Genomic DNA, 26,424 nt, shown 5'->3' on the forward strand with positions numbered 1-26,424 from the left:
TTGGAATACAAAACGCATATTGTAAATGGTTTGTGTCCCTGAGAACTGCTGTCCCCAAAGGATCAAATCTGACTAAAGGTGAGCATGAAAGGCAACTCACACGTAACACAAACCCAATGACTTCCATACCCTGGAGCAGATCAGTAAAGACTTCTGGATATAAGCCTTAGGTGCCAGTGAACCAACCAGGCTGCATAGGCAGCTCCTTCATTAGTAACTAAATGGACTTTGTGAATAGACTGACCCCAAGAATAAGCAATGTTATCCTAATGAAGCCACTGAGGATATTAGTAGACCTGCACTGAATCTGTAACAATACATGGAAGTCTACATTTTGTGACTTATTTTTTGCTTTTTGGGCCACACCCTGTGACACTCAGGGGTTACTCCTGACTATGCACTCAGAAATCGCTCCTGGTTCTGGGGACCATATGGGATGCCAGGGATCGAACCAAGGTCTGTCCCGGATCTGCTGCTTGCAAGACAAATGCCCTACTGCTGTGCTATTGCTCTGGCCCCATTGTAACCTCTTTTTTTTTTTAACCCAAACTATTGGTCTGCTCTCTTTATAAGGATGCCCTCCTTTAGCATGCCAGTAGTAAGTCATCCATCTCAGAATTTCTATATGTTCTTTTCTCCATTCCCTCATTTATATGATTTAATATATTCTACTGGTGATTGCTTGACATAGACATTCTATCCTTCACTAGGTTAAAACCCTTAAGCAAACAGGCTCATCATCTCTATTATCCCCATATTGCTTGTTTCATTTGAGAGTCCACCAAGGAGACTCTTAAATGTGTTCCTGGTGGAATGGCTGGCTGAATAAATATTTATTCTGCCTGTTGAGGTACAGAAGGATAGTTGAGAATAGCCCAGTTTAATTCTCTGTAGAATTTGTCTCCTCTCTGTTCCTTGAAGTAATATGAAGCATACTCCAAGACAAAGCAAAACTGGCTATGATTATCTTCAATTCTCAGTAGTCTGTTGGTGCCACTCATAGCTCCAAGCCTTTCTTGTTAACTTCTCTGTGCATTATGGAGACCAGTTTATAGACATGCACTTCAGGAAGTGGAGGGTGGTAGAGATGCAGGTGGCACAACCCCTGCCCACTCCAGTATATCTACACACAAGGACTCCACAGCATCCAACCTCTCAATTTGCACCAGATTTGTAAGCAGTTCCGGGATGCTGTAGCCAGCTGTGCTAATGCGATCAAAAAGCTGCATGCCATCTGTCATGACCCCAATCTCATCCCTTTTAAGTCCAAAGCTCTCAGCAAGGTGGCGCCACGTTTTCACAATGGCTTTTTCAGAGTTGTATGTGGAACTGAGCATTCTGCTTGTCTTCTCCAGGCAGTCAAATGGCAGCTCTGTGGGGCTTAAGCCTGTAGAAGAAATAAAAGGCTACAATCAAAATGTGAACGTCAGTCTACACAAATTTAATATTATTGGAGTATTCGCAAAGATCATCATCAACAAATAATTCCAAAAACCAATCAAAATGGGAGAGGAGAGACTGGAGACATAGTACAGTGTGCTCGGGCACTTGCCTTGCACACAACACACCTAAGCTTAATCTCTAGCATCTGATATGGTCACCTGAGCACTGCCTAGAATAATTCCTGAGAAGAGAGTCAAAAGTAAGTCCTGAACCCTACCAAGTGTGGCCTAAAATCCCTCAAGAATGGGGAGATAAAATGAACAAGTACTTTTCTGAAGAAGACAGATGGCCAATAGTACTCATTATTGTTTGTAATTAGGGAAATACAAATCAAGAGAACAATGAGATATCTTCCATCAATGAGAATGACACATATCAAAAAAGCAACAACAACAAAAATCTGGGACCAATCTGTTTGTGGTATGTGTTGAAAAAGAAACTCTCATCCACTTCTGGTGGCAATGTTGTCTGGCTTACCCCAGTGAGAACAGTATAAATATTTCTCAGAAAAGTAAGAACAGATGTATCTGCCTTAAACCCAAATTCCATTTTGTTATCTACTCCAATATACTAAAGCACTAATTTAAAAGGACATATGCACACCATTATTCAATGGTATAATAATGATAGGGAATCAACCCAACTATCCAATTGCAGCTGGGTGAATAATAAAGTTTTATATATATATATATATATATATATATATACACACACACACACACAAAGGAATACTATACAGCTGCCAAATTATGAAATCATGCAATATGCTGCCACTGAAATAGAAATGGAAAATATCATGCTAAGAAAAATGAGTCAGAAGAAGGAAAAACACTGAGTGATCTCACTTTTATGTGTACATAGAATAACAGAACAGGGGCCTGAAAGATAGCACAGCGGCGTCTGCCTTATAAGCAGCCGACTCAGGACCTAAGGTGGTTCTAATCCCGGTGTCCCATATGGTCCCCCGTGCCTGCCAGGAGCTATTTCTGAGAAGATAGCCAGGAGTAACCCCTGAGCACTGCCAGGTGTGACCCAAAAACCAAAAAAAAAAAAAAAAAGAAGAAAAGAAAAAAGAATAACAGAACAAGGAAATTCAAGATATCAAATGGAAGATATGGCTTGCAATACTGTTACTGAATGATTACTGTGCATATTACTTTTACAAATTTTGTTTTCAGTTCTTAATCAGAGTGATCATTTCCAACTAATTGTCTTAGCGGTCATTTCTCTGTTCTAACAACACTTTCCTCTCATACTTTTTATTGTTTTCTTTGGTATTATTCTGATAGAGTTTTTTAAATATCCTGTGGATGAGTGCAATAATTTTGTCTGTTCCTCTACCTCTGACTCACTTCACTCAGTATGATACTATCAATGTTTATCCATGCTTAACAGCTGCATAATATTCTATTGTGTTCTTGATACTGTGTTGTTTCCAGATTCTAATTGTGAATAGTGCTGTAATGAACATAGGAGTCGCATAGGAGTCCTACATTGTGTTTTTGAGCCCCTAGAATATATTACTAGAAGTGGTATTGATGAGTTAAATGGAAGCTCAATTTCTAGGGTGCTTTTTCAGTTTTTAGGTCACCCCGATGATGTTCAGGGATAATACTGGCTCTACACACTCAGGAATCACTCCTGGTGGTACTCAGAGATCTTATGGGATACCAAGGATTGAACCTAGGTTGACTACATGCAAGAAAGCACTCTACCCACTGTATTATTTTGCTCTGGTCTAATATATTTCTAGTTTCCTGAGAAATGCCCCTATTGTTTTTCTGAAAAACTGGACCAGTCTACATCCCCACTAGCAGTAAATGAGAATCTCTTTCTCTCCACATCTATGCCAGCACTCGTTGTTCTTGTTCTTCTTGATATGTGCCAGTCTCTATGGTATGAGATGATATCTCATTGTTGTTTTGATTTGCTTCTCACTGAAGATTAATGATATGGAACATTTTTTCATGTGTCTTTTGGCCACCTGGAATGGAGATTTATTTTTTCCCAAATGAATAAGACTACTAACTAGGGCCTGGAAATGAAAGATATTAGAGTGTGGATTCTGATTTCAGATTAAAATGTGTTTCCTGATTCTGCTGCCTCTCCCTGTCCATACCATGAATTAGACTGGTGAGACTATGATACTCACCCAGGATATATGTTTTTAGAGGGAGGTGAAATGTTCCCCAAGACTGTTAGAATTATGGATGACCATAGAGGGGAAGGACTTACAATTACTGGATACATGATATGACTTAAGAAGGATTTCAAAGATGAAATAATTAGTTAGAGATAGCATCTAGGGGCATCAAGACTCCCTACTTCTTTTTCTACAGCACTAAGATATCTCACTCCATGTGCCCCCATGAACCCTAATACTGGAACTGAATATGTGTTCCTTGTTCTGTGAGGGAAGGAGCAAATAAATGCTGGGAATTATGTCTAAGTAGCTTAGAGTCAAATTTCCATGTTCTTCCATACTTGACATGGATCAAGTTAGACATTCTAATGAGGAACTTTAGGTAAAGTTGGGATGGGTTGCTTTTCCCAGTCCTCCCTAGGACTTCTGTCAGGACCTCCTTCTCACTGCTGATGTTTGGAACAGGGTCCTTGGAAAAACCTTGAGAAGAGTCCCCTACTCCTTAAACAGTTCTTTCGTGCTTACCTTCAACCATGCCACTCACACTGGAATACATATCCAATATCTTTTTCCTTCGACTATGAATCTATGAAAAAAATGAAAAAGAATGTTAATTTTTAGGAAAAGAGACAAATCATTCATATTGGAGTTGGCAGATAGCTGCTTTCAAATAAAAATGTTGAGTCAAAATTTCATAAGATTTGGATCTTCCTGATGATTAGTAATATGGAGCATTTTTTCTTTTTCTTTTTTTTTATTAATTTTTTTTCTTTTTTTTTCTCTTTATTTGAATATCTTGATTACATAAATGATTGTGATAAGGTTTCAGTCATATAAAGATCACCCCTCTTCACCAGTGCAACATTCCCGCCACCAAAGTCCCAAATCTCCCTCCATCCCACCCCACCCCCACCTGTACTCCAGACAGGCTTTCCAGTTCCCTCATTCATTCACTTGATTATGGTAGTTCTCAGTGTAGTTATTTCTATAACTGTGCTCACCACTCTTGTGGTGAGCTTCATGGAGTGAGCTGGTGTTCCAGCTCTCCTCTAATTGTCTCTGAGGATTGTTACAAAAATGACTTTTATTTTTCTTAAAACCCATAGATGAGTGAGACTATTCTGCGTCTCTCTCTCTCCCTCTGACTTATTTCACTGAGCATGATAGATTCCATGTACATCCATGTATAGGAAAATTTCATGACTTCATCTCTCCTGACGGCTGCATAATATTTCATTGTGTATATGTACCAGAGTTTCTTTAGCCATTCGTCTGTTGAAGGGCATCTTGGTTTTTTCCAGAGCCTGGCTATTGTGAATAGTGCTGCAATAAATATAGGTGTGAGGAAGGGGTTTTTGTATTGTATTCTTGTGCTCCTAGGGTATATCCCTAGGAGTGGAATAGCTGGGTCGAATGGGAGCTCAATTTCCAGTTTTTGAAGAAACCTCCATATCGCTTTCCATAGAGGCTGTACTAGACGGCATTCCCACCAGCAGTGGATAAGAGTTCCTTTCTCTCCACATTCCCGCCAGCACTGATTGTTCTCATTCTTTGTGATGTGTGCCAATCTCTGTGGTGTGAGGTGGTATCTCATCGTTGTTTTGATTTGCATCTCTCTGATGATTAGTGACGAGGAGCATTTTTTCATGTGTCTTTTGGCCATTTGTATTTCTTTTTTATCAAAGTGTCTGTTCATTTCTTCTCCCCATTTTTTGATGGGATTAGATGTTTTTTTTTTTGTAAAGTTCTGTCAGTGCCCTGTATATTTTGGATATTAGCCCCTTATCTGAAGGATGTTGGGTGAATAGTTTCTCCCACTCAGTGGGTGACTCTTGTATCCTGGGCACTATTTCTTTTGAGGTGCAGAAGCTTTTCAGTTTAATGTATTCCCATCTGTTAATCTCTGCTTCCACTTGTTTGGAAAGTGCAGTTTCCTCCTTGAAGATACCTTTAGTCTCAATGTCATGGAGTGTTTTACCGACATGTTGTTCTATATACCTTATGGTATCTGGTCTGATATCAAGGTCTTTAATCCATTTGGATTTTACCTTCGTACATGATGTTAACTGGGGGTCTATGTTCGCTTTTTTGCAAGTCACTAACCAGTTCTGCCAGCACCACTTGTTGAAGAGATTTTCTCTGCTCCACTTAGGATTTCTTGCTCCTTTGTCAAAAATTAGGTAATTGTATGCCTGGGGAATGTTCTCTGAGAACTCAAGCCTATTCCACTGATCTGAGGGTATGTCTTTATTCCAATACCATGCTGTTTTAATAACTATTGCTTTGTAGTACAGTTTAAAGTTGGGGAAAGTAATGCCTCCCATTTTCCTTTTCCCTAGGAGTGCTTTAGCTATTCGAGGATGTTTATTGTTCCAGATGAACTTCATAAGTGTTTGATCCACTTCTTTGAAGAATGTCATGGGTATTTTTAAGGGGATCGCATTAAATCTGTATAATGCTTTGGGGAGTATTGCCATTTTAATGATGTTAATCCTGCCAAGCCATGAGCAGGGTAAGTGTTTCCATTTCCGTGTGTCCTCTCTTATTTCTTGGAGCAGGGCTTTATAGTTTTCTTTGTATAGGTCCTTCACGTCTTTGGTCAAGTTGACTCCAAGATATTTGAGTTTGTGTGGCACTATTGTGAATGGGATTGCTTTCCTGACTTCCATCTCTTCCCTATTATTATTGGTGTATAAAAAGGCCATTGATTTCTGTAGGTTGATTTTGTAGCCTGCCACCTTGCTATATGAATCTATTATTTCTAGAAGCTTTTTGGTAGAGTCTTTAGGGTTTTCTAAGTAGAGTATCATGTCATCTGCAAACAATGAGAGTTTGACTTCTTCCTTTCCTATCTGAATTCCCTTGATATCTTTTTCTTGCCTGATCGCTATAGCAAGAACTTCCAGTACTATATTGAAGAGGAGTGGTGAGAGAGGACAGCCTTGTCTTGTACCCGAATTTAGAGGAAAGGCTTTTAGTTTTTCAAATCTTTCAAGAGGAGCTACTACCAATCCTAGCCAGACTCTTCCATGAAATTGAAAAAAAGGGAACTCTCCCAAACAGCTTTTATGAAGCCAACATTACCTTGATACCAAAACCAGACAGAGACACTGCCAAAAAAGAAAATTACAGACCAATATCCCTGATGAATGCTGATGCAAAGATCTTCAACAAAATCCTGGCAAATAGGATCCAATGCATCATCAAGAAGATCATACACTACGACCAAGTAGGCTTCATCCCAGGAATGCAAGGATGGTTTAACATCCGTAAATCTATTAACATCATACACAACATCAACAACAAGAAAAATAAAAATCACATGATCATATCAATAGATGCAGAGAAAGCATTTGATAAGGTCCAACACCCATTCTTGATCAAAACTCTCAGCAAGATGGGAATGGAAGGAACCTTTCTCAATCTAGTTGAAGCCATCTACCACAAGCCAATGGCAAATATTATCCTCAATGGAGCATTTTTTCAAAATGACAATGAGGTGCCATCTCACACCACAGAGACTGGAAGACATCATAAACACACACACACACACACACACACACACACACCCCAAAACAAAAACAAATACAATCAGTGCTGGTGGGGATGTGGAGAGAAAGGAACTCTCATTCATTGCTGGTGGGAATGCCATCTAGTCCAGCCTTTCTGAAAAACAATATGGAGATTCCTCCAAAAACTGGAAATTGAGTTTCCATATGATCCACTACACCACTTGTAGGGATATTCCCGAGGAATACAAAAACACAATACAAAAATGCCTTCCTCACACCTATATTCATTGCAGTGCTATTTACAATAGCCAGACTCTAGAAACAACACACAAATGACCTTCAACAGAAACTGTGGTACATATTCACAATGGAATACTATGCAGCCATCAGGAGTGGTGAAGTAATGAAATTTTACTATATGTAGATGGACATGGAAACTTAAGCTGAGTGAAATAAGTCAAAGGGAGAGAAACACACAGAATATCTCACTCATCTATGGGATTTAAGAAAAATAAAATACATTATTGTAATAATGCGCAGACACAATAGAGATGAGGGCTGGAATACCAGACCACATTATGAAGCTTACCACAAAGAGTAGTGAGTACAGTTAGAGAAATAACTACGCTAACAACTATCATGACAATGGTAATGAGTGAGAGAAGTAAAATGCCTGTCTCGAATACAGGTATGGGATGGGATAGGAGGAAGATAGAGGGCATTGATGATGGAAATGTTGCACTGGTGAAGAACTGATGTTCGTTTTTATGACTGAAACCCAACTACAAACATGTTTGTAACCATGGTGCTTAAATAAAAATATTATAAAAATTATAAAAGATTTCATATATATATCATGCCCACAATTCATAAGGATAACTCCTGTAACTAGATTTTCCAACTATCTTCTTTGCACACTAACGGGTTTCACACTGAACATTGATGTTTGAGACAATCTCAAGCCACTCTGGGTGTTAGTGAAATTGGAAGGCTGACTAATGGGGATCTCTATGTGCCAAAGTGCAGCTTTGGCATACTTTCTGCACCAGAAGTTCAGGGCTCAGTATTAGAATGTGGAGGGTGCACAGAAAGTCTGCAAGCAGGAAGTTGTTGGGAACCAACAAGTCTCCATCAACTCCATCAATCTGTGGTGTCTCAGAAAGTTACAAGCCCTGATGCAGGATCCCTGAATTAGATGCAGCCATATCCCATCTTCCAGTTTCAGTTTTACTCTAAGTGATGTGTTACATATCAATACAAAGCTGCTAATGGAACATTTTCAGATAGTCTGGTCTGGGACTTCTCTTCACTTTGACCACCTCACTGTTTTAAATTATAAACCCCTTGGACAGTTTCCCTATGAGAAAAAAATATAGGACAATTTCCCTATGAAAAATTGTAAGACAGTGAGGCTTTTTTCTGTCTTATGGTATTATAGGGAATTTAAACTCTCCTTTTGCCTATATTTTATTTTCTTATTTAAAGGTATATAATGAGATATGTAATATTTCTGTATTTTTAATATTTGTTTTAAATCTGCCATTGTTGTTTTATATTTATTTTCTGTCTCAAAACATATATAATAGGAAAGGTCATGTGAAAATCAGGTGCAGCACCATTCCACCCCATGGAACCTCACCCCTGCTGACTTGGTGGTGACTGACTTCTCTCGAGTGAGCTGAACCAGAGACAGCAGACTCTGCTCTGGGGATCCTTGCTTGTCTGTCGAGTGCTCCTCATCACTGTCCATGCTCCGACTCAGCAGTTTTTCATTCTCAGAAGAAGCATCACTCTCACTGCAAAAAATACCGATTATGGTTATTAAGAGCAGATGAGGACGTGCAGTTCCCCAGCTTTCTCTGTGGTGGAGGATTTGTTTTCTTATGACTTTCTCAACGTATCTGGTATGAGAGGAGAAAGAACCCTGCTCTTGTTCCTGTCCAGGCAAATCACTGGTACACAAGGTGGTCTGCAGGGGTTGTGGGAAAGGATTCACAAGCTGGCAGTGAACAGGGCCATTAAAGTGTTTCCCACCTGAGGTGGCAAGGTATTAATTTCCCCTCTGACCCTCAAAATCCTGTCCCCTGGGCTCAGTTTCTTGAATGTTTAAATTTCATATATTTAATCCAGAGGAATATTTAAATTTTTGCTAACAAGTGGATGTGATCAGCATTGAATTTATGCCATTAGCTCAAAAATTGAGTTGTGAGCAATCCCACAGGGAAGCAAATGCACTTTTATCACCATCCATACTTGGGTCTTTAACCTTGGGTTTGTGGTGTTTATAAATATGAACTTTACACTTTATTCTAGTTATATGGAAAATATTACTTTTTTTCTTTTATTTTCTTTCTTGATGTCTTGCTAATTTTCTCTGGTTTGGCTGAAGGCTTTTCCTCCTTCCTTCCTTCCTTCCTTCCTTCCTTCCTTCCTTCCTTCCTTCCTTCCTTCCTTCCTTCCTTCCTTCCTTCCTTCCTTCCTTCCTTCCTTCCTTCCTTCCTTCCTTCCTTCCTTCCTTCCTTCCTTCCTTCCTTCCTCCCTTCCTCCTTCCTTCCTTCCTTCCTTCCTTCCTCCTTCCTTCCTTCCTTCCTTCCTTCCTTCCTCCCGCCCTCCCTCCTTCCTTCCTTCCTTCCTTCCTTCCTTCCTTCCTTCCTTCCTTCCTTCCTTCCTTCCTTCCTTCCTTCCTTCCTTCCTTCCTTCCTTCCTTCCTTCCTTCCTTCCTCCCTCCCTCCCTCCCTCCTTCCTTCCTTCCTTCCTTCCTTCCTTCCTTCCTTCCTTCTTTCTTCCTTCCTTCCTTCCTTCCTTCCTTCCCTCTCTTTCTTTCTTTCTTTCTTTCTTTCTTTCTTTCTTTCTTTCTTTCTTTCTTTCTTTCTTTCTTTCTTTCTTTCTTTCTTTCTTTCTTCTTTCTTTCTTTCTTTCTTTCTTTCTTTCTTTCTTTCTTTCTTTCTTTCTTTCTTTCTTTCTTTCTTTCTTTCCTTTCTTTCTTTTTTCAGGGGTTACTGCTGGCTATGGGCTCAGAAATGATTGCTCCTGGCTTGGAGGACCATATGGGATACCGGGGATTAAACCAAGGTTCGTCCTGGATCAGCCACTTGCAAGGCAAATGCCCTACCACTGCACTATCACTCCAGCCTAATGAAAGCTTTCATTTTAAAAAAGAAATGTTTTTATAATCAGCGTTAACAATTATGGGTTATGGTGATGAGACCTGAACACCAGCACAATTGCAAACGCATAGTGAATCCCACAGGAGTACTAGGGAACAAATGAGGTGAAAGCATCACTGCCCCAGAACTAAGCTTCTCTCTAAGACAAACAGCACCGAGACATTTGTTTTTCTTTGACTATGGTCAGGTTTTAATTTTGTGTATAAAAAAGTGTTATTTTTTCAAGTAGGGTCTCACAATTTTCTTTCAGTCTTTCCTTTATTTCCTTTAGTTTTTTGGTTTTGGGGTCACACCTGGCAGCGCTCAGGAGTTACTCCTGGCAGGTTCAGGTGACCCTATGGGATGCCAGGAGTTGAACCCGGGTCTGTCTTGGGTCAGCTGCATGTAAGGCAAATGCCCTGCTGTGTTTCTTTCTGGCCCCTCAGTCTTTCCTTTAGTAATTAAATCCCAATATAATTTTTATTCTATTAGTATTTATTATTTATATCCTCTCACCAACAACAATAGCTTTGACTTAGCATGTACGAGTCTAAGTGTTGAATTTGTACTGGGTATAAATAACCAATTAGAGAAAGCAATATCATCAGGAACAGAGGTGGATTCAACATGTGAGGCTTTGGAATAAGTTAGATATTCAATATTGAGTTCAACGTTTTAAAAAGTTGGCATATTATTGTGCAACTACATGATATGTGAACATACTCTCCATGTTAACATGAAGACAAACAAATATTTGTCAGTTTTTCAAGTCTCAATTAATGTTTAAGAAAATAAATGTCAATCCTAAATGCAAATATGTAATAATACATATAGTTAAAATTTGCCAATCTATAAAATTATATATGCAAAATTTAGGCTGTAAATACAATAACAATACAGAATATCATGTATTTCGGAATCTTCAACACTTCATTTCAAGAAAGTTCATTTAGATATGAACGATTTTAAAATATAGTTTCTTGTCAATAAGCTAGGAACTTCCCAAATTACTAGATTTTTATTATGTATTCATTTATTTCTTTTCTTTTTTCAGGTAAACTAAATTTAAATGGTTGCAGTATGTTTTAAGAGTCCAGGTTTGCCCATCTTCCCATGACCATCAGAAAAGGAACAATTTATTTCTCCCACAGTTTGCTGAAACTTGCTGCTCTTAGACCCCCACTTTTTTTTTTTTTTTTTTGGTTTTTGGGCCACACCCTGTGACGCTCAGGGGTTACTCCTGGCTATGTGCTCAGAAGTTGCTCCTGGCTTCTTGGGGGACCATATGGTACGCTGGGGGATCGAACCGCGGTCCGTCCTAGGCTAGCGCAGGCAAGGCAGGCACCTTACCTCCAGCGCCACCGCCCGGCCCCAGACCCCCACTTTTAACACACATACTCTCATGACTTGCAATTATATTCCTAGGTTAGCTTTGGTTTGATTTTGTCTATTCTTTGATTCTCTTTATTATCTCTATATAAATGAGATTATTTTAGATTTGGTCATTCTCCATACATATTTAGCTTAGCACATTCTCCTCTCGTTCAATTTATGTTGTTTCAATTATTTCCTCTTTTGGGAAATAAAGAAGGCTGAAAGAACATAGGATAATGAGTGACAAAAAACAGAATATGCCCTACTGAAAAAAGTCCAGAGTAGAGGATCTAGAAACACGGATTCTTGGGATATGAGACCTAACAGACTGTTACTAGATGTTCACCAAATTAATTAGACCACCAAATTTTGTGATCACTGGGAATACGAATATTTGTGGGAGATAATAACTGTCTCAGAGACCTCTGGGCAGGGAAGACACAACTAGATTCTTTCCCCCAAATGTGCAGATTTCAGAATTTTTGTTTGCTTACTGCCTTTACATCTGAAGTGTTATGAGTGATTGGAGTTTTCCAAAAGAGACCTCATATAATATAAATGTCTGGATTTGTGGAAATGTCTGAAAATAAAATCCTCCAAAATTATAGGCTAGAAATCAGAAGAAGATATTAACCTTTGAACTTTCTGTGATATATTTTATGGCTGTTCATGATCTCTGTGGCCCATCTGTAATGTGCATGTCTGCATAGAGATAGTCTCAGCATGGCCATGCATGGAGGCCTCTATGAAACTAATATCATGAGATAGCTGTTTGGACTTAAGCAATATCTGATCAAAATTAACACCCAAGTGAAAAAATAATAATTAAGCTGCCTTATTACCAATAAATTTTATTTATGGGTGTCTACTCCAGGATATAAAATAATTTGTTCAAAGAGATATATGCAAACTGTTATTCTTTGCAGTGCTTATCACAATATTTAAGATTGGATTCAGCCTAGGTGTCTAAGAAAAGATAAGTGGATCATGAAAATGTAGTATATATATAATATAATGCTATGCAGCTATAAGGAAAGATAAAATAATGCAATTTACTGCAAAATTTATGGAACTGGAATATTGGTAAATGAAGTACACCAGAGGATGACAAATGCAGGGTGATCTAATTTATATGTGGTATATGGAATAAATGGACAAGTACATGCAGTGTTTCAAAGGAGGGGTGCTGGGCCAGAGCAATAGCACAGTTGTAGGGCATCTGCCTTGCATTCGACTGACTCGGGACGGACCCAGGTCTGATTCCCAGTATCCCATATGGCTCCCCTCAAAGCCTGCCAGGAGTAATCCCTGAGCACCACCGGATATGGCCCAAAAACCAAAAATGAAATAAATAAAATTTAGAAACAAAACAAAAAACAAAAACAAAAATAAAGGAGAGGTGCCTTGCTCACCTTGACTCAAGAGTACAGAGAGAAAGGCAGAGGAGGAAAGAAAACTGGGGGGGGGGGGCACGGTGTATAGATGGGAGGTAATGGGGAGGAGTTCAGGGGATTCAAGTACAATGGTGGTAAAAGAATGATATCACTAAATATCCAAACCACAGAGTCAATAATATTGAAAAGATATTCAAATTTCAACAACCAAAACTAAAAATGTGCCTGTCAAAGTGGCTGGCTGGTGATGGAGGTAGTCTGGGAAACCAGGTGGAGAGAAGAAAAACTTATCTAATTGTTAAATTAGTGGTAAAACGTAATGATTGGTGGTAAAACCCAAATATGAATAACTTCATAAATTATGGTGTTTTAGTAATTTTTTAAAGCATACTCCCTTACATTCTAGTTTTAAGTCTTATACTGATTCTACAATTCAATGTGTGGCGATTACAGTATATAACTCATGTGTCAAACCTCTTCTATAAGAGACTTCTTTCATCAACCAAGTGTTAGCAGTTGAGTCCGTTGAAGAGTTTGACAGCCTGACTTGAATCCAAACCCTGTGACTTCAGAGCTTTGTGATCTTAGCTCTGTGACAGCAACATAAAAGAATTCTTAATTCTAAGGCTTGATGGAATAAGGTATATATATTTTACACAGACTATTGAATACCACCATCCTCATCACTTTAGATTCTAATTCTAATCCTATGATGTCAATAGTCATGGCAACAGCAGCAGTAATATTAACCTGTCTTCAGGAAAAAAGAGGGATATACAAAAGCTTTGAGGTCTCAAGAAGGAGGAGAATAAAGAAGCAGAGTACAGAGCATTGGGTATTTGACTCACAAGAAAGGTAGTTCAAGCATAGGCAGTTATGAGCCAAATGCTTGTTTGGGACCTATGTTTATTAACCCACTGCCTGTTGGCCCAGTTACAGGAGAGCAGTCCTCAAGAATTTCTAGATCTTTGACCAAGCTTCTTTTTTATTTGTTTGTTTTTTAGGGGGGCACACCTGGCTGTGCTCAGGGGTTACTTCTGGCTCTGCGCTCAGAAAGTGCTCCTGGTAGGCACAGGGAACCAAAGGGATACTGGGGATTGAACCCGGGTCTGTCCAAGGTTGGCATGTTCAAGGCAAACACTCTACCACTGTGCTATCACTCTAGCCCCTGACCAAGCTTCTTTGTAATCCTCATCAGAGTCAGCTCTCATTCCTTCTCAGCATCCCTCAAGGATCTCTAACTTTATCCTGAAGTTGAGAGTTACACAACTTTGATAAATGGAAGCCCTAGCTTGAGATACCTTTTAGCAGTCTTTGCTGAAGTTTCTGTCAGCTTCTCAGATTCTTCCTTTTCAGAGAAAAGTATGACACTGTCTGTAGATGAATGGAGAGAGTAGGGTAGAGAAGAGTTAGTCTCTGTTAACTAAGCACCACGTTTGAAGGATGATGCACAGACACTCACCTCCCCCTAACCCTCTGTCAAAGTAGCATGAAACTGTAAGCAATTTGGAGGCCATGCTACCAGGGAAGAACAAAAGCATCAGACCACTCGCAAGAGAATGATGTGCTTCTGGAGCACTATTTGCAAACCTTGGCTCTCTTTCTTCTCCTCTTTGCTTACTTGAACTTCCACACTCTTCACTGGGTGGCTGCTACAGCAGGCTGGTGGGAGAGGGAAGGATGTAAGTAACCAGAATCTTGACTGGGCAAGTTTACAGAATTTCCTCATGAAAAGGTATGTGGGTAGGTTCCGGGACATTGGCGAATAGTCACCTGGAGCTGAAGGCTTTGTCTTCATGATGTAGAACATGATGACAAGGACAATGGCTATAGCCATGATAAAGATGGTGGACATGGCAATGATCAGAGCTGTGGCCAGGTGTCCTTGACCTGAGATCTCTGCTGGAGTTGGACGAGACGACAGTGACCTGGAAGAGGGCCCTTATAAGGGCCAGTAGGTTAGGCAGGTCCTCTCTCCCCAGGCCCACAGTCCCTGTAAAGCTTCATTGGCCCTGCTAATGAGATTATTCAGGGAATACTTAAGAGTCTAAGACACTTGCTTAGTTTGTAAAACAAATTAGTCTTGACTGTCACTTTAGGCTGCCCATGAACTCCCTTTGCTGGTACCAACTAAGACTATATTTCTTTAGAATATCTTTTAGTGTTAATTTATTTTTTGTTTGAAAGAGCTCTTGCTGTTGGTGCTAGTACTTTGAGACTCTGAAAAAATGGAGTGGTGAAGGAGAGAGACCTTAAAAAAAAGTATCGAGGGTGGACAGATTCAAGTTTCCTCTGCTTCCTCTGTGAGGGCCCCTTTTCCCCAGAGCCATACTCTAGTGCTGAGAAGGGTCCAGGACACTGCCCTATCTAGGAATCTAACTCTGCTCCCTGCACAGATAGTTGCTAACTCCAGCAACTAGGCCCTCATGGCATGAAGGCCAGAATCTGAGGTGGCAGTCATTCTTGACACTTTTCCCCTTGACTTTTCAACTTCACCAATCTCCTTCATATTCAGTGACTCCAGAAGACAAATGCTCACATCCTCCTTACCTTTGTGGGTATGCTGGGAGGGAGCAATAGTGCTGCTTCCATATGTGACAGGGAGGTTGGCAGAGTCTCCAGAGGTGGCTCCCAAACCTGTAAGGATAATACAGTCACATACTATCCCAAGGATCTGAAGAAGCCCTGCCTTAGGGCCTAAGTGTGAACCTCATATTCACCCAACTCAGTAGTAGAGTCTGAGTGGACTGAAGAGTGAACAAAAGCAAAGTAGTTTCATTTAGTGCAGTGCTTAATGATCCCTTATAACCATTATGATTTATTATGACTTTTGTCTTTAGACAGGCTTGTTAAATAATGATGGCAGAAGGTTTTACAAGTCTGACTTTTACTCAGTTTTTCTAATAACTGAGAAAAGAAATGTAAAATAAATAGTAAGATAACTGTCAGGGAAATGATAGTTGATTAATTTCTTAAATTAGATAAAATAGGAATGTATTTTTCCACTTATAAAATTAATGTATTCTCATTATTAAAAACATGGGAAAAATACAAGAAATAAATGACTTATTGCTAGCCTCACTATCTGGAATAGGCATTTTGGTAGATTTTCTTATAGAACTTTTTTCTTTGATTCATATTTTTATAGTTATAATGTGACCGAATTTAGATAAGTTTTTGCCTTTCCTCAGAAGCTGGACTCCTAAGCAATCTTTGTGTGTAGAAAGTGAGGGTGAAAGCAGGGCAAAGAGGGAATTGATTTTGTGATAAATCAAGTCACTAAAGCATTGTTTCCTTAAAAAATATGCAAAAATGTTCTGCCCTGGAAAAGATGACTTCCTCATTGTCTGCCCTACTTAAGACCTACTTGCTTTTGCAATGAATAAATGTGATTGCTTCAAGTCACTTTCCTCTGTTTTGAGCTTGTTTGCTGCTATTTCTGGCATGATTAGTAGAGTGGGTTTGCTCTGTGTCAGTAGAGAAGCTGGCCTCCTTTGAATCAAGAGGAGCCAGTGATTCCCAAAAGCTGAAGGAGAGCAGCACAATGGTTGCACCTCAATCAGCCTATGGTAAGACTTCTGGGAGGGAGAGGGATCTTCTTGATAAGATCCTCAGGAGAAGCAGATATCTATTCTGTTTCTAAAGCTGGTTGCACACTTAGCTTGGTAACCACAGCCCACTGGCTTATCCACACAACTAAACTCCGTAACTAGAGAAGGTCCCAGTAGAGCAGTCAGAAATGCCCCATCTTTACACCTTTTAAAACAGAAAACTCTATAAATAAAACAGAATGGAGTCTTAGGCATGTATTTCTAGTTAATTTCGTCTCCTTGGAATGGAATTAGATGAACCATTTCTCAGTGCTGTTTCTGTTGAGTGGCCAATTACAGACTCATTTCACCTTTTTTTAATGCCTCCATTTATAGAGAAGATAGTTATGTGACCTACGCAAGGTGTATAAGGTAGGAAAGTGATGGACTTGAATCTCTCACCAGCAAATCTCTTTTCAGGGACTTGCTGCATAAGCATTTTCCTTTAGAGTTTCACTCTAGTTCATTTGGCTATTTTCTCGTAACATTTTGTACCTAAATCAGTTTGACTCTAAGGGAGAAACAAGAATTACTCACATTTCTTGGTGTTGGGGGGTGCCAGGAGGCAGGAGTAGCAGACCATGCCGTAGATGTTCCTGGGTCTGTTTTCCAACATATAGTAGCTGTTGGGAGGGAAAGTCAAGACAAAGCAAACAGGTAAGCGAGGAGTCAAGACAGCATGTGTTGACCATTGGGAATTAACGAAAACTGGGAAAAGCCCGGTCAGGGTCAGCATGGAGTCCCATAGAGTTGGCAGGGCAATTAGACTGCTGAGCATTCGGGGAATATCAGCATGTTTTGAATAAGCTTTTCTCAATAGTGGGTTTATCTTTAATCTCTCTTTTTTTAAAAATTTTTATTGTGACCAAAGTGCATTACAAATCTTTTACTGCATCATTTATGGTACATAGTGACAATGAATGAGGGGCATTCCCACCACCAGTGCTGTCCTCCCTCCACCCCTGTTCCCAGCATGTATCCCATATCTCCCTCCGTTACCGCCCAGAATGCTAGTGCAACTGGTCTCCACTTTACAGCTTGTTGTAGATTGAGCATCCATTCCATCGTCATTGGAGATAAAAAGGATAAGAAAAAAGGGAGAAAAAATTTGGTAACGACTGCCAAAAAAAGAAAGAGAGGAAAAAATGGAAGAAAAAAGAAAAAAATGCACCCGGCAAATAAAAATAAAAATAAATCACCAAATAATAACCACAAGAGTGAAAAAGAAAGAGAAAAGTGGAAGAAAAAAGAGAAGAAAAATAAAGTCAAAAACTAACAAATAAAAACAAAACAAGAAAAAGTAGGGGTGCTGGAGTGGCAGGGTTTGGCTTTCCCACCACTTTTTTTTTTTTTTTTTTTTTTTTTTGCATAGGCACAGTAAGCATTGGGGAAGAAAGGGAATTCCCGTGGCCTAAGAGATTCAGGGTTTCTCCATCCTTGAAGCATACCATCATGGGATCAATCCCTGGTTCCATATATACTCATTACTTCATCCCAAAGGCTTTTTTATCTTTAATCTCTTATTTTCCTTTTTTTTTGGTTACTTTTGATGCAGGTAGAAAGATGGGGTTGGAGGGGTTGATGATGAATGTTGAAAAAAACACTGTCTGATATTCTAAACCAGCCCAAAGATATTTGAGACTCAGAACCCATCTCAAGAGCAGGACCAGAAAACCTTTGAGATGCAGAATTCCAGGCCCAACCAGAGCATGGCTGGTCCCCTCCCTGAGGAGAGGCTCCACTGCTGTAACATAGGTTGTACTAAGAATATTAAAAGCACCAAGCATCAACAGCACCAAGCTCACCCCCTTGGCCATCATAAAAACAGACTTTGGGAGAACACTTTAGAAAACTACCTAAACTAAATTGACAGAAGAAGAGGATTACATCATCTGCCTGTCCTCTTGAGACGTTTATTTCCTTTACCTTATACATGAATTTACCTACATAGCTCCCTTAGATTTGGACTAGCTTACTTAAGGGTGTATTTCCCCATTCTTGTGAAATGAACAGCATGTCCCTGCTTGAGGATGTGTACTTGACATTTTCTATTCTAGAAAAGCCAGTATTCTCTTTTGAGTACATAACTCTTGTAACATCCTTTTATTTCTCAAGTATACTTGATTTATTTCATTATTTTTTGTGTGTGTGAGAGAGAGAGGGAGAGAGAGAGGGGGGAGAGAGAGAGAGAGAGGGAGAAAGGGAGAGAGAGAGAGAGAGAGAGAGAGAGAGAGAGAGAGAGAGAGAGAGAGAGGGAGAGAGAGGGAGAGAGAGAGAGAGAGGACAAATACTGGAAAGATTGGAAAGCCTGGGTAAGATTTAAGGCTGACTTTCATTTCCTAAAAAGAGTAATTAATTCTTTACTCTGGCTTAGGTTCCATTGGTTCCCTGAAAAATCAGGTGCAGAGATGATTTCTCACCCTGGACAAAACCAGGGAACTCAAGTGGGATTTGATGACCACTTCCTGGAGCTGATGAGTTGTAGTCTGTATAGTACAGGGGCTCATCACAGACTTTTATCAGTCCTAGAATTCCCTAGGTACTATCCCTTGTTACTCTAGTCAACTGAGAGGGAAGCAGTGGAAGCTACTCTCCTCTCTCCTTCCCTTTTCACTAAGCCATCGTGGAACCCTAGTACCTCTGACAGGAGTTACATCTCCTATCTGCAATACTTTGATAGATTTGTCTAGTGTGCATGCCATCACTACCTTCCTTGTATTAATAAGCTGAAATATCTGTGTGTCCAACATTTGTAGGTCCTGTTTGACTCTCAGGTGTCTTGCCAACCAGGCTTGCTGGCATTACTGGCAGATGTATCTGTGAGACTCTGGCACACTGGGACTACCCAAACACTTACTGACTGAAAAGTAAAGGAGCTGGCTGGTACAGTGTGACAGCAGTAGACAGAAACTTAGTGGTAATAGTGAGGCAATGCCCAGGAACTTGGAGAAATCTTCAAGCACACCAAGACATAATTGAAGTTTATATGTTTTATTCCCAGAAAGCACTTGGCCAAAGACATATATATCAGTACCAAAATTCATGCTAGACTTTGCATATCCTGCACAATTAGACTAACAGTCTACAGCAGTGTTCCATGGATCTCTCCCAAGCTTGAGAAGTACCTCCTTGCAGAGGTCTGCATTAAGGATATGTGATTATTGATAGACTTCCCTTCTTTTATTGGACTCACACCTTCTTAAGGGGTGAAACCTTTGGCACTCTTAAGTGATTGCCTCCACTTTTAAATAAAGGTATGTTCTGTGATCATGCAATGAGTGAAACAAATGCTGGTTGGAAAATAAGTGGATAAGATCAAGTTCTTCTCCAGAGAAATTCAAAATGCAGAGAATGATGGAAACTCCAGGCTGTTTATAAGTCTTTCCCACACCCTTTTGTAAAAGCTCACCCACAGCTATGTCTACCTTGTCAGACTGAGTTTTATCTTAGCTGAATGTTTTAGGATAGTTTCTCTAACTGTTCGTGGAAGTTGTCTGCTGCTCTTCCTGGGTGTGCAGACATTTGGGGCAGGCTGACTACTTTCTCTTTATTGGACATCACTCTCTGGCATTTATGGGGCTCTAAGAAGCTGCATCCCTCACCCCACTGATGTGCCACTATAGGCTCCAGGGAGATGTGTCAAAGTTTTACCAGCTGGTTGGGCATGAGGAGCTCCTTAAAGGTTGCTAGCATGCATTGGCTGGCAGAATCTTGATAAATCTTAGATTGTTCTCAAGGAGTTTCAAGTAGATTGTTCTGAAGTGTAGCTTGGATTCATAGTCTCTTCTTAGGAGAATAGTTGCTTAGATCTCTCCACCTGAGATGTTTTCATCAACTTGGAGCTATATGTGCTTTTAAGAATATTTGATTCTGAGAGGCGAGAGCTGGGCTTGGAGACCACACATGCCAGGAGTTTGCCCCTTGCACTAGCATGTGGTGGGCACTGGACTGGACAGCTAATCAAAGAACCCCCCGAACTGCCAGTTAGTCCAGGGGGCCAGATTCCCCCACACCAGATTGGTCATCATTGCCACATCTGGTAACCTGGCCTTGGGGGATGGGATGCAGTGGAGGAAAACTCCTCCCCTCTCCATTCATTCACAAGCTGCAGAGGCAAGAGCTGGGCTTGGAGACCACACATGCCAGGACAGCTAGCTAAAGCAGATTTATCTCAACCATAGCAGCCTCTTTCTTTCTTTCTTTCTTTCTTTCTTTCTTTCTTTCTTTCTTTCTTTCTTTCTTTCTTTCTTTCTTTCTTTCTTTCTTTCTTTCTTTCTTTCTTTCTTTCTTTCTTTCTTTCTTTCTTTCTTTCTTTCTTTCTTTCCTTCCTTCCTTCCTTCCTTCCTTCCTTCCTTCCTTCCTTCCTTCCTTCCTTCCTTCCTTCCTTCCTTCCTTCCTTCCTTCCTTCCTTCCTTCCTTCCTTCCTTCCTTCCTTCCTTCCTTCCTTCCTTCCTTCCTTCCTTCCTTCCTTCCTTCCTTCCTTCCTTCCTTTCTTTCTTTCTTTCTTTCTTTCTTTCTTTTCAGTCAGTGTCTAAGTGAACGTTACTTTCTATACAGTTGTCCTCTCTAACCGCCGAGCCTTATCCTTAAATATTTCATCTATACAATGTATATAGCCCCTCTTCTATATTGCCTTTCCACACCCAGAGACCTTTCTACTCCCCCCATATCCCAACCCGGATTTGTTATCTCCCCCTTATTTAACCCTCTTTACCCTCAGTTTTTAACCTGTTAGGCACCAAGACTGACCTCCTTCCCAACAGACCACCATCTAACTCCTCAATGAAAGACACCCTCTCCATCCCTCATCTTGTGTCTCAGCAAGAAACCACAACCAATAAGCCTTCTGACTCAAGCTTGTGACCCCTCTCACCCCCATCAAATCGTGGACGGTTGCATGATATCGGATTCAGCTGCAGCAAAACCCCCAATTCAAGGACACTACAGGACTCTGAAATGCCGCAAATCATATTTTAAACTCTAGACCAAAGTCTGTGATACGAAAAAGTACCTTGGCTTTCACTCCCCACAAGAATATCTCAGAAGACCTAATTGGGAGGCCTATATTGCCTATGCAAGTTTAATACCTTTATAATAATATATCTTAAGATATGTATTCCAAAACATACAAATAGCCTCCCCCATTACTTTCTTTCTTCAAATACCTTTTTTCCTCTTTTTTTCTCAATTTCCTTTCTTTTTTTTATATCTCAATTTCAATTTCATCTATATATTCTCTCTCTCTCTCTCTCTCTCTCTCTCTCTCTCTCTCTATATATATATATATATATATATATTTTTTTTTTTTGTCTACCCTCATCAGTTTTGGTGCTGCTTAGTACTAAATCTAAGAAAACATCTTGCCTGGGACAAAAGCTCAGACCACACCACAGATACTGTACGTGTAGCCTGTCATCCTTACCTGGAATAGCACCAGCAATACAAAAGGACACCATATGTTTTTGTATAGGCACAGTAAATAAGGGGAAATCATGGACTCAGACACAAGATCTTATCTTCTAAGGATAAGAACTCACACTTTGGGCCCGGAAAGATAGCACAGCGGCGTTTGCCTTGCAAGCTGCCGATCCAGGACCAAAGGTGGTTGGTTCGAATCCCGGTGTCCCATATGGTCCCCCGTGCCTGCCAGGAGCTATTTCTGAGCAGACAGCCAGGAGTAACCCCTGAGCACCGCCGGGTGTGACCCAAAAAAAAAAAAAAAAAAAAAGAACACACTTTTTATACAAGGGTGCCTCCCATCCTGGACATATGTCATGTGGATACAACTCAGTCTCCATGAGATTGGACAGTGTTAGTTCATTCTCAAATCTCAGATTCCAGATGTAGAACTGAAACAACCTCCCGTAACAACACCAGGAACTAAGCTCCGTTGGGGATATACTTGTGCCAGTGTTAATATGACAACGAGGACAGCAAGGAAATGACAACTTGACCTAAGACCAGGAGGTCCTATTACATCACCTAACACTAAGTGGAAATCAGAAGATGTATCGTCCTTTGAACTGTGAAAAATAAGAGCGCTAACTACAGAAAACTGACTTTGACAACCATGACTAGGCAGAACGTACCTTGAGACCATTAAGGGAAACCCTATCCTAGGTTATATCCCAGGTCTCCTACAAAAATCAAGATTTCTTAGTGCAGAGGCCCAATTCTGACAACAGAGACTGAGCAGAACCTTTGGAACCATAATTTCCTAGACTTCGGCTTAGGGAATGAGCAAAAACATGGAGCACATGATACAAAAAACTGGACACACCAACAATGTTGGAACAGTACCTCTAGAACCTTAAAGACTCTATCCTAGGTCTTGTCCTAGGACCTGTGCAAATACCAAGATTGCTTGCTACAGTGGCCTTATTTTCTCATCCACAACCGAGAGGAAAAGTTCCTGACACCACAAAAACAAAAAAACAACAACAATAACAACAACAACAACAACAACAACAAAAACCCTGGGATATGGCAATGAGAAGGTATGGAGCCAGTAATATATGGTAATATGCTTCAAGAGTGGAGAAACCCTGAATCTCTTAGACCACGGGAATTTCCTTCCTTCCCTAATACTTACTGTGCCTATACAAAAAAAAAAAATGGTGGGGTAACACCAAGCCCTGCCACTGCACCACTTTTTCTGGTTTTGTTTTGCTTTATTTATTTATTTATTTATTTATTTATTTATTTATTTATTTATTATTTATTTATTTATTTATATTATTTCACTTAGCTTTTTTCTTCCACTTTTTTCTTTCTTTTTCACTTTTGTGGATATTTTTCGGTGATTTTTTTTTCTTTCTATTTTAGTAGTTGATACCAAGTTTTTTCTTCTCTTTTCCTTAACCTTTTTATTTCCAACAGAATAGCATAACTTGAATCACTCAGCCTCATAAAATGAGGGGGGAAAAGAATGATACCAGGACCAGTCATATGAACATGTAGTGTAAATAAAAATGACCAGACTGGAACACCAAACAGAATAGATACCCAACCTATAACAAGCTGTAAGGTGGAAACCACTTACACTAGGATTCTGGGGGGTAAAGAAGGGATATGTTGGAGACAAGCTGGGAACAGCTGTGGAGGGAGGACAACATTGGTGGTGGGAAAGCCCTTCATTCATTGTCACTATGTACTGTAAATAATTCTGTGTAATGAACTTCAGTCACAATTTAAAAAAAAGTAAAAAAAAAAAAAGAATATTTGATTCTGGAAAAATGGTTGCTGGGCCCCTCATTTATTTGCCAGATCTGACTTTCTAATTTTTGATCTATATTTTGACTTTTGCCTCACTCCTCACAACCTACCCATCCCATCTTCAATGTTTGATTAAAGTTCAGGATATATTCAATTTAAGTGAGGAATCAGAAAACTTTTATGTAGAGACTGATATTCTTGAAGCTAGATAATATATAGACTATTCCTGAGATTAAGTTTTTACAGGACTCCTAAGAAAATGGAAGCCAGCAAGCTATGTCAACTGCCTCCTGTTCTTTCTCATGCTTGCATATATAATCAGGTGATGTACCCTTTAATCTATCCCAAACAGCCTCAGCCCCTATTTCAAGAGAGTGAACATAATGTGAACCTGAGCTGACAGGAATTTCTCAGGGATAAGATGGAGCCCTGGAGCAGTTATGAAAACTCATCCCTTCTTTCTTCCTTTTCTTGTGTTTTTTTGTTCACTGTCCTCCCACACAGAGGACAGGAAAGCCCTAGGTAGTGCATATTGTTCTTAACAGGAAAGCCCTAGGTAGTGCATATTGTTCATTGAGTGTTGCAGCCACATACAGTACACAGAAGATATAGTGAGGAATAAGGAGAGAAGGCTGCCAAACCACAAAGGGGGGAGGTTTTAGGATGACAAATAGGAGACGTCTGCATCCACATCCTGAGAATCACACAGAGAAAGGAATGAAAGCAACCTTTCATTGAACTAAATAGCACCAACTTGCCAAAACTCCTTATAATCTCTGCTGACATGGCATGAGGCTGCATTCTGTTCACTAAGCCCAAGGCATGTAATAGAAAGCGGGAGATCCTCAGGTTCAGCCAGATCAAGCATTGAACTCATTAGAGCTGGTACTAGGAGGTTGGGACCAGACAAAGCCTTCTGTTTTATTGGCCTTGGGGCTGGGAACAATTTGTTTGAATACATTACACCCTAGAGCCAAACTGGAAAGTGACAAAACATTTTCATAGCTGTAGAGTTATGTGAAGACACCAAGATATATTAACTAGGTCTCTTGCACAGCTCTCTTCATTTCCTTTATACTCTGGAATTGGGGATGCTGAAGATAAAGATATTCTTATCTTTAAGGAGCAAGGAGGGTATTACCCACAATTTCAGAGCTGTGGGAAGAGCATGGAGCAGAGAGAGAACTCAAGGACTGGAGCACAAGCCTAGAATGCATGAGACCAAAAGTTCTATCTTTGACACTGCATGGTCCCTCATCTTTAGTAGCACTGTATTTCTTGGCCCACATTCCAACTCATCTTGTCTGTATAGCTTGTCTTAGTTATTATTGTAGATGGCTTTCTGGGCTCTCTGAGCACTTGTAGGAAATATATCCATCTCTTTCTCAAAGATTTCAAAGTTGCAAAGACTCTTGTTAGAACACAGATATTACTAGTCTTCTGATTTTACAAGTGGTGTTGTTGTATTTTGAATAAAGACTTCTAGAGGAGTGGCCTCTACATAATTCCATTATCAAAATTATTTTTGATGAATGTGTTGGGATTAAGCAAAGTATCTTCTTTTCCATAAGATTAGTATTTGGGGGGACCAAGCTAGTACTTGTCTATGGGAGATAGTTACTTGCTACATTGCTGCCAGTTAGTCTTTTCTGGTTTGAAAGCCTTTGTGAGTCTAAATGAGAATAGGCTGTTCCATATATGTACTCCACTTACATGTCCTTTAAGATCATCTACAACAAACACGGTTAAGTCACTAATTGCCAAGACAGTGAGTGCTCAGACTGTGTGGCACTTGCAAGCACTTGATATATGAAGAAAATTCATAATTCTCATATATTTATCTTAGCACAGCTGCCCAAGACAGACACATCCATTTTCTTATATCCTTTTTCAGAATCATTTTCTTCTTGTTTTACAGGTATTTGATCTGCAACTTGATTCATTGGTAGTTTCCAATAAGCCCTCAGTCTTTTCCTATTCCTCTACCCTCCAATACTTTCAACTCTTTCCTCACTGCTACTAAGAAAACAATTATAGTACAGATACAGTTCCACATAGTCTTAGAGCACTGTAGAAGTCATTACGGTGACTTACAACCATATCAAAGGAAAAAGTTGAATCTTCAGAGTTGTTCATGAACGCTTCCACTCTGTTCCCAACCTTGTTTCTCCTCAGCCCCTATACGGTCATCCAATCAGACAGAGGCCCCATAGCTCCAGGTCCTGTCAATTACTCATCCCTACATACCTTTAATGGAACACTTCCACAATGAGACCTCTGTCCTTCTTCTTAACCTATCTCTAACTCATCCCAGTGTCACTCTTGATGTCTTTTGAGGCTCTACCTGACCTATTATTTCCTTCACCAGGAAGCAAGGGATCTGTGTTCAACTTCTAAGTCCCTGGTGCCACTTAATTCTCTATGCTTCCTGGGTTTCTTGTATCCCTTTCCTATTGAAAGAAGACTTCTTAGACTCATAAGCATTCAACTGTTGGTTCATAGTTCAAGCATTTACTGAATGAAATCCACATAGGAGTTCTTATATTAGGTTGTTTGAGAAGCCAGAGTCTCACATCAATACTCTTTCAAAATAAGCTGAAGTTTTAC

The 26,424-nt window shown here is 39.9% G+C and overlaps 1 protein-coding gene across 1 annotated transcript in view; it reads right to left on the reverse strand.

Moving 5' to 3' along the window:
• Positions 1-1,006: 1,006 nt before the first annotated feature.
• EDAR (ectodysplasin A receptor) overlaps positions 1,007-26,424 on the reverse strand; it is a 96,363-nt gene continuing 70,945 nt past the window's right edge. Inside the window, exons 5-12 of the mRNA XM_049781372.1 lie at positions 17,140-17,225; positions 15,563-15,649; positions 14,786-14,953; positions 14,603-14,674; positions 14,314-14,386; positions 8,738-8,894; positions 4,112-4,172; positions 1,007-1,387 (exon numbers count right to left, since the gene is read on the reverse strand). Coding sequence (XP_049637329.1) covers positions 1,065-1,387; positions 4,112-4,172; positions 8,738-8,894; positions 14,314-14,386; positions 14,603-14,674; positions 14,786-14,953; positions 15,563-15,649; positions 17,140-17,225 — 1,027 coding nt within the window. The 3' untranslated portion in view covers positions 1,007-1,064. The remainder of the gene's footprint in view (positions 1,388-4,111; positions 4,173-8,737; positions 8,895-14,313; positions 14,387-14,602; positions 14,675-14,785; positions 14,954-15,562; positions 15,650-17,139; positions 17,226-26,424) is intronic.

This window comes from Suncus etruscus, chromosome 9 (genome assembly GCF_024139225.1).
Source record: "Suncus etruscus isolate mSunEtr1 chromosome 9, mSunEtr1.pri.cur, whole genome shotgun sequence".
NCBI lineage: Eukaryota > Metazoa > Chordata > Mammalia > Eulipotyphla > Soricidae > Suncus > Suncus etruscus.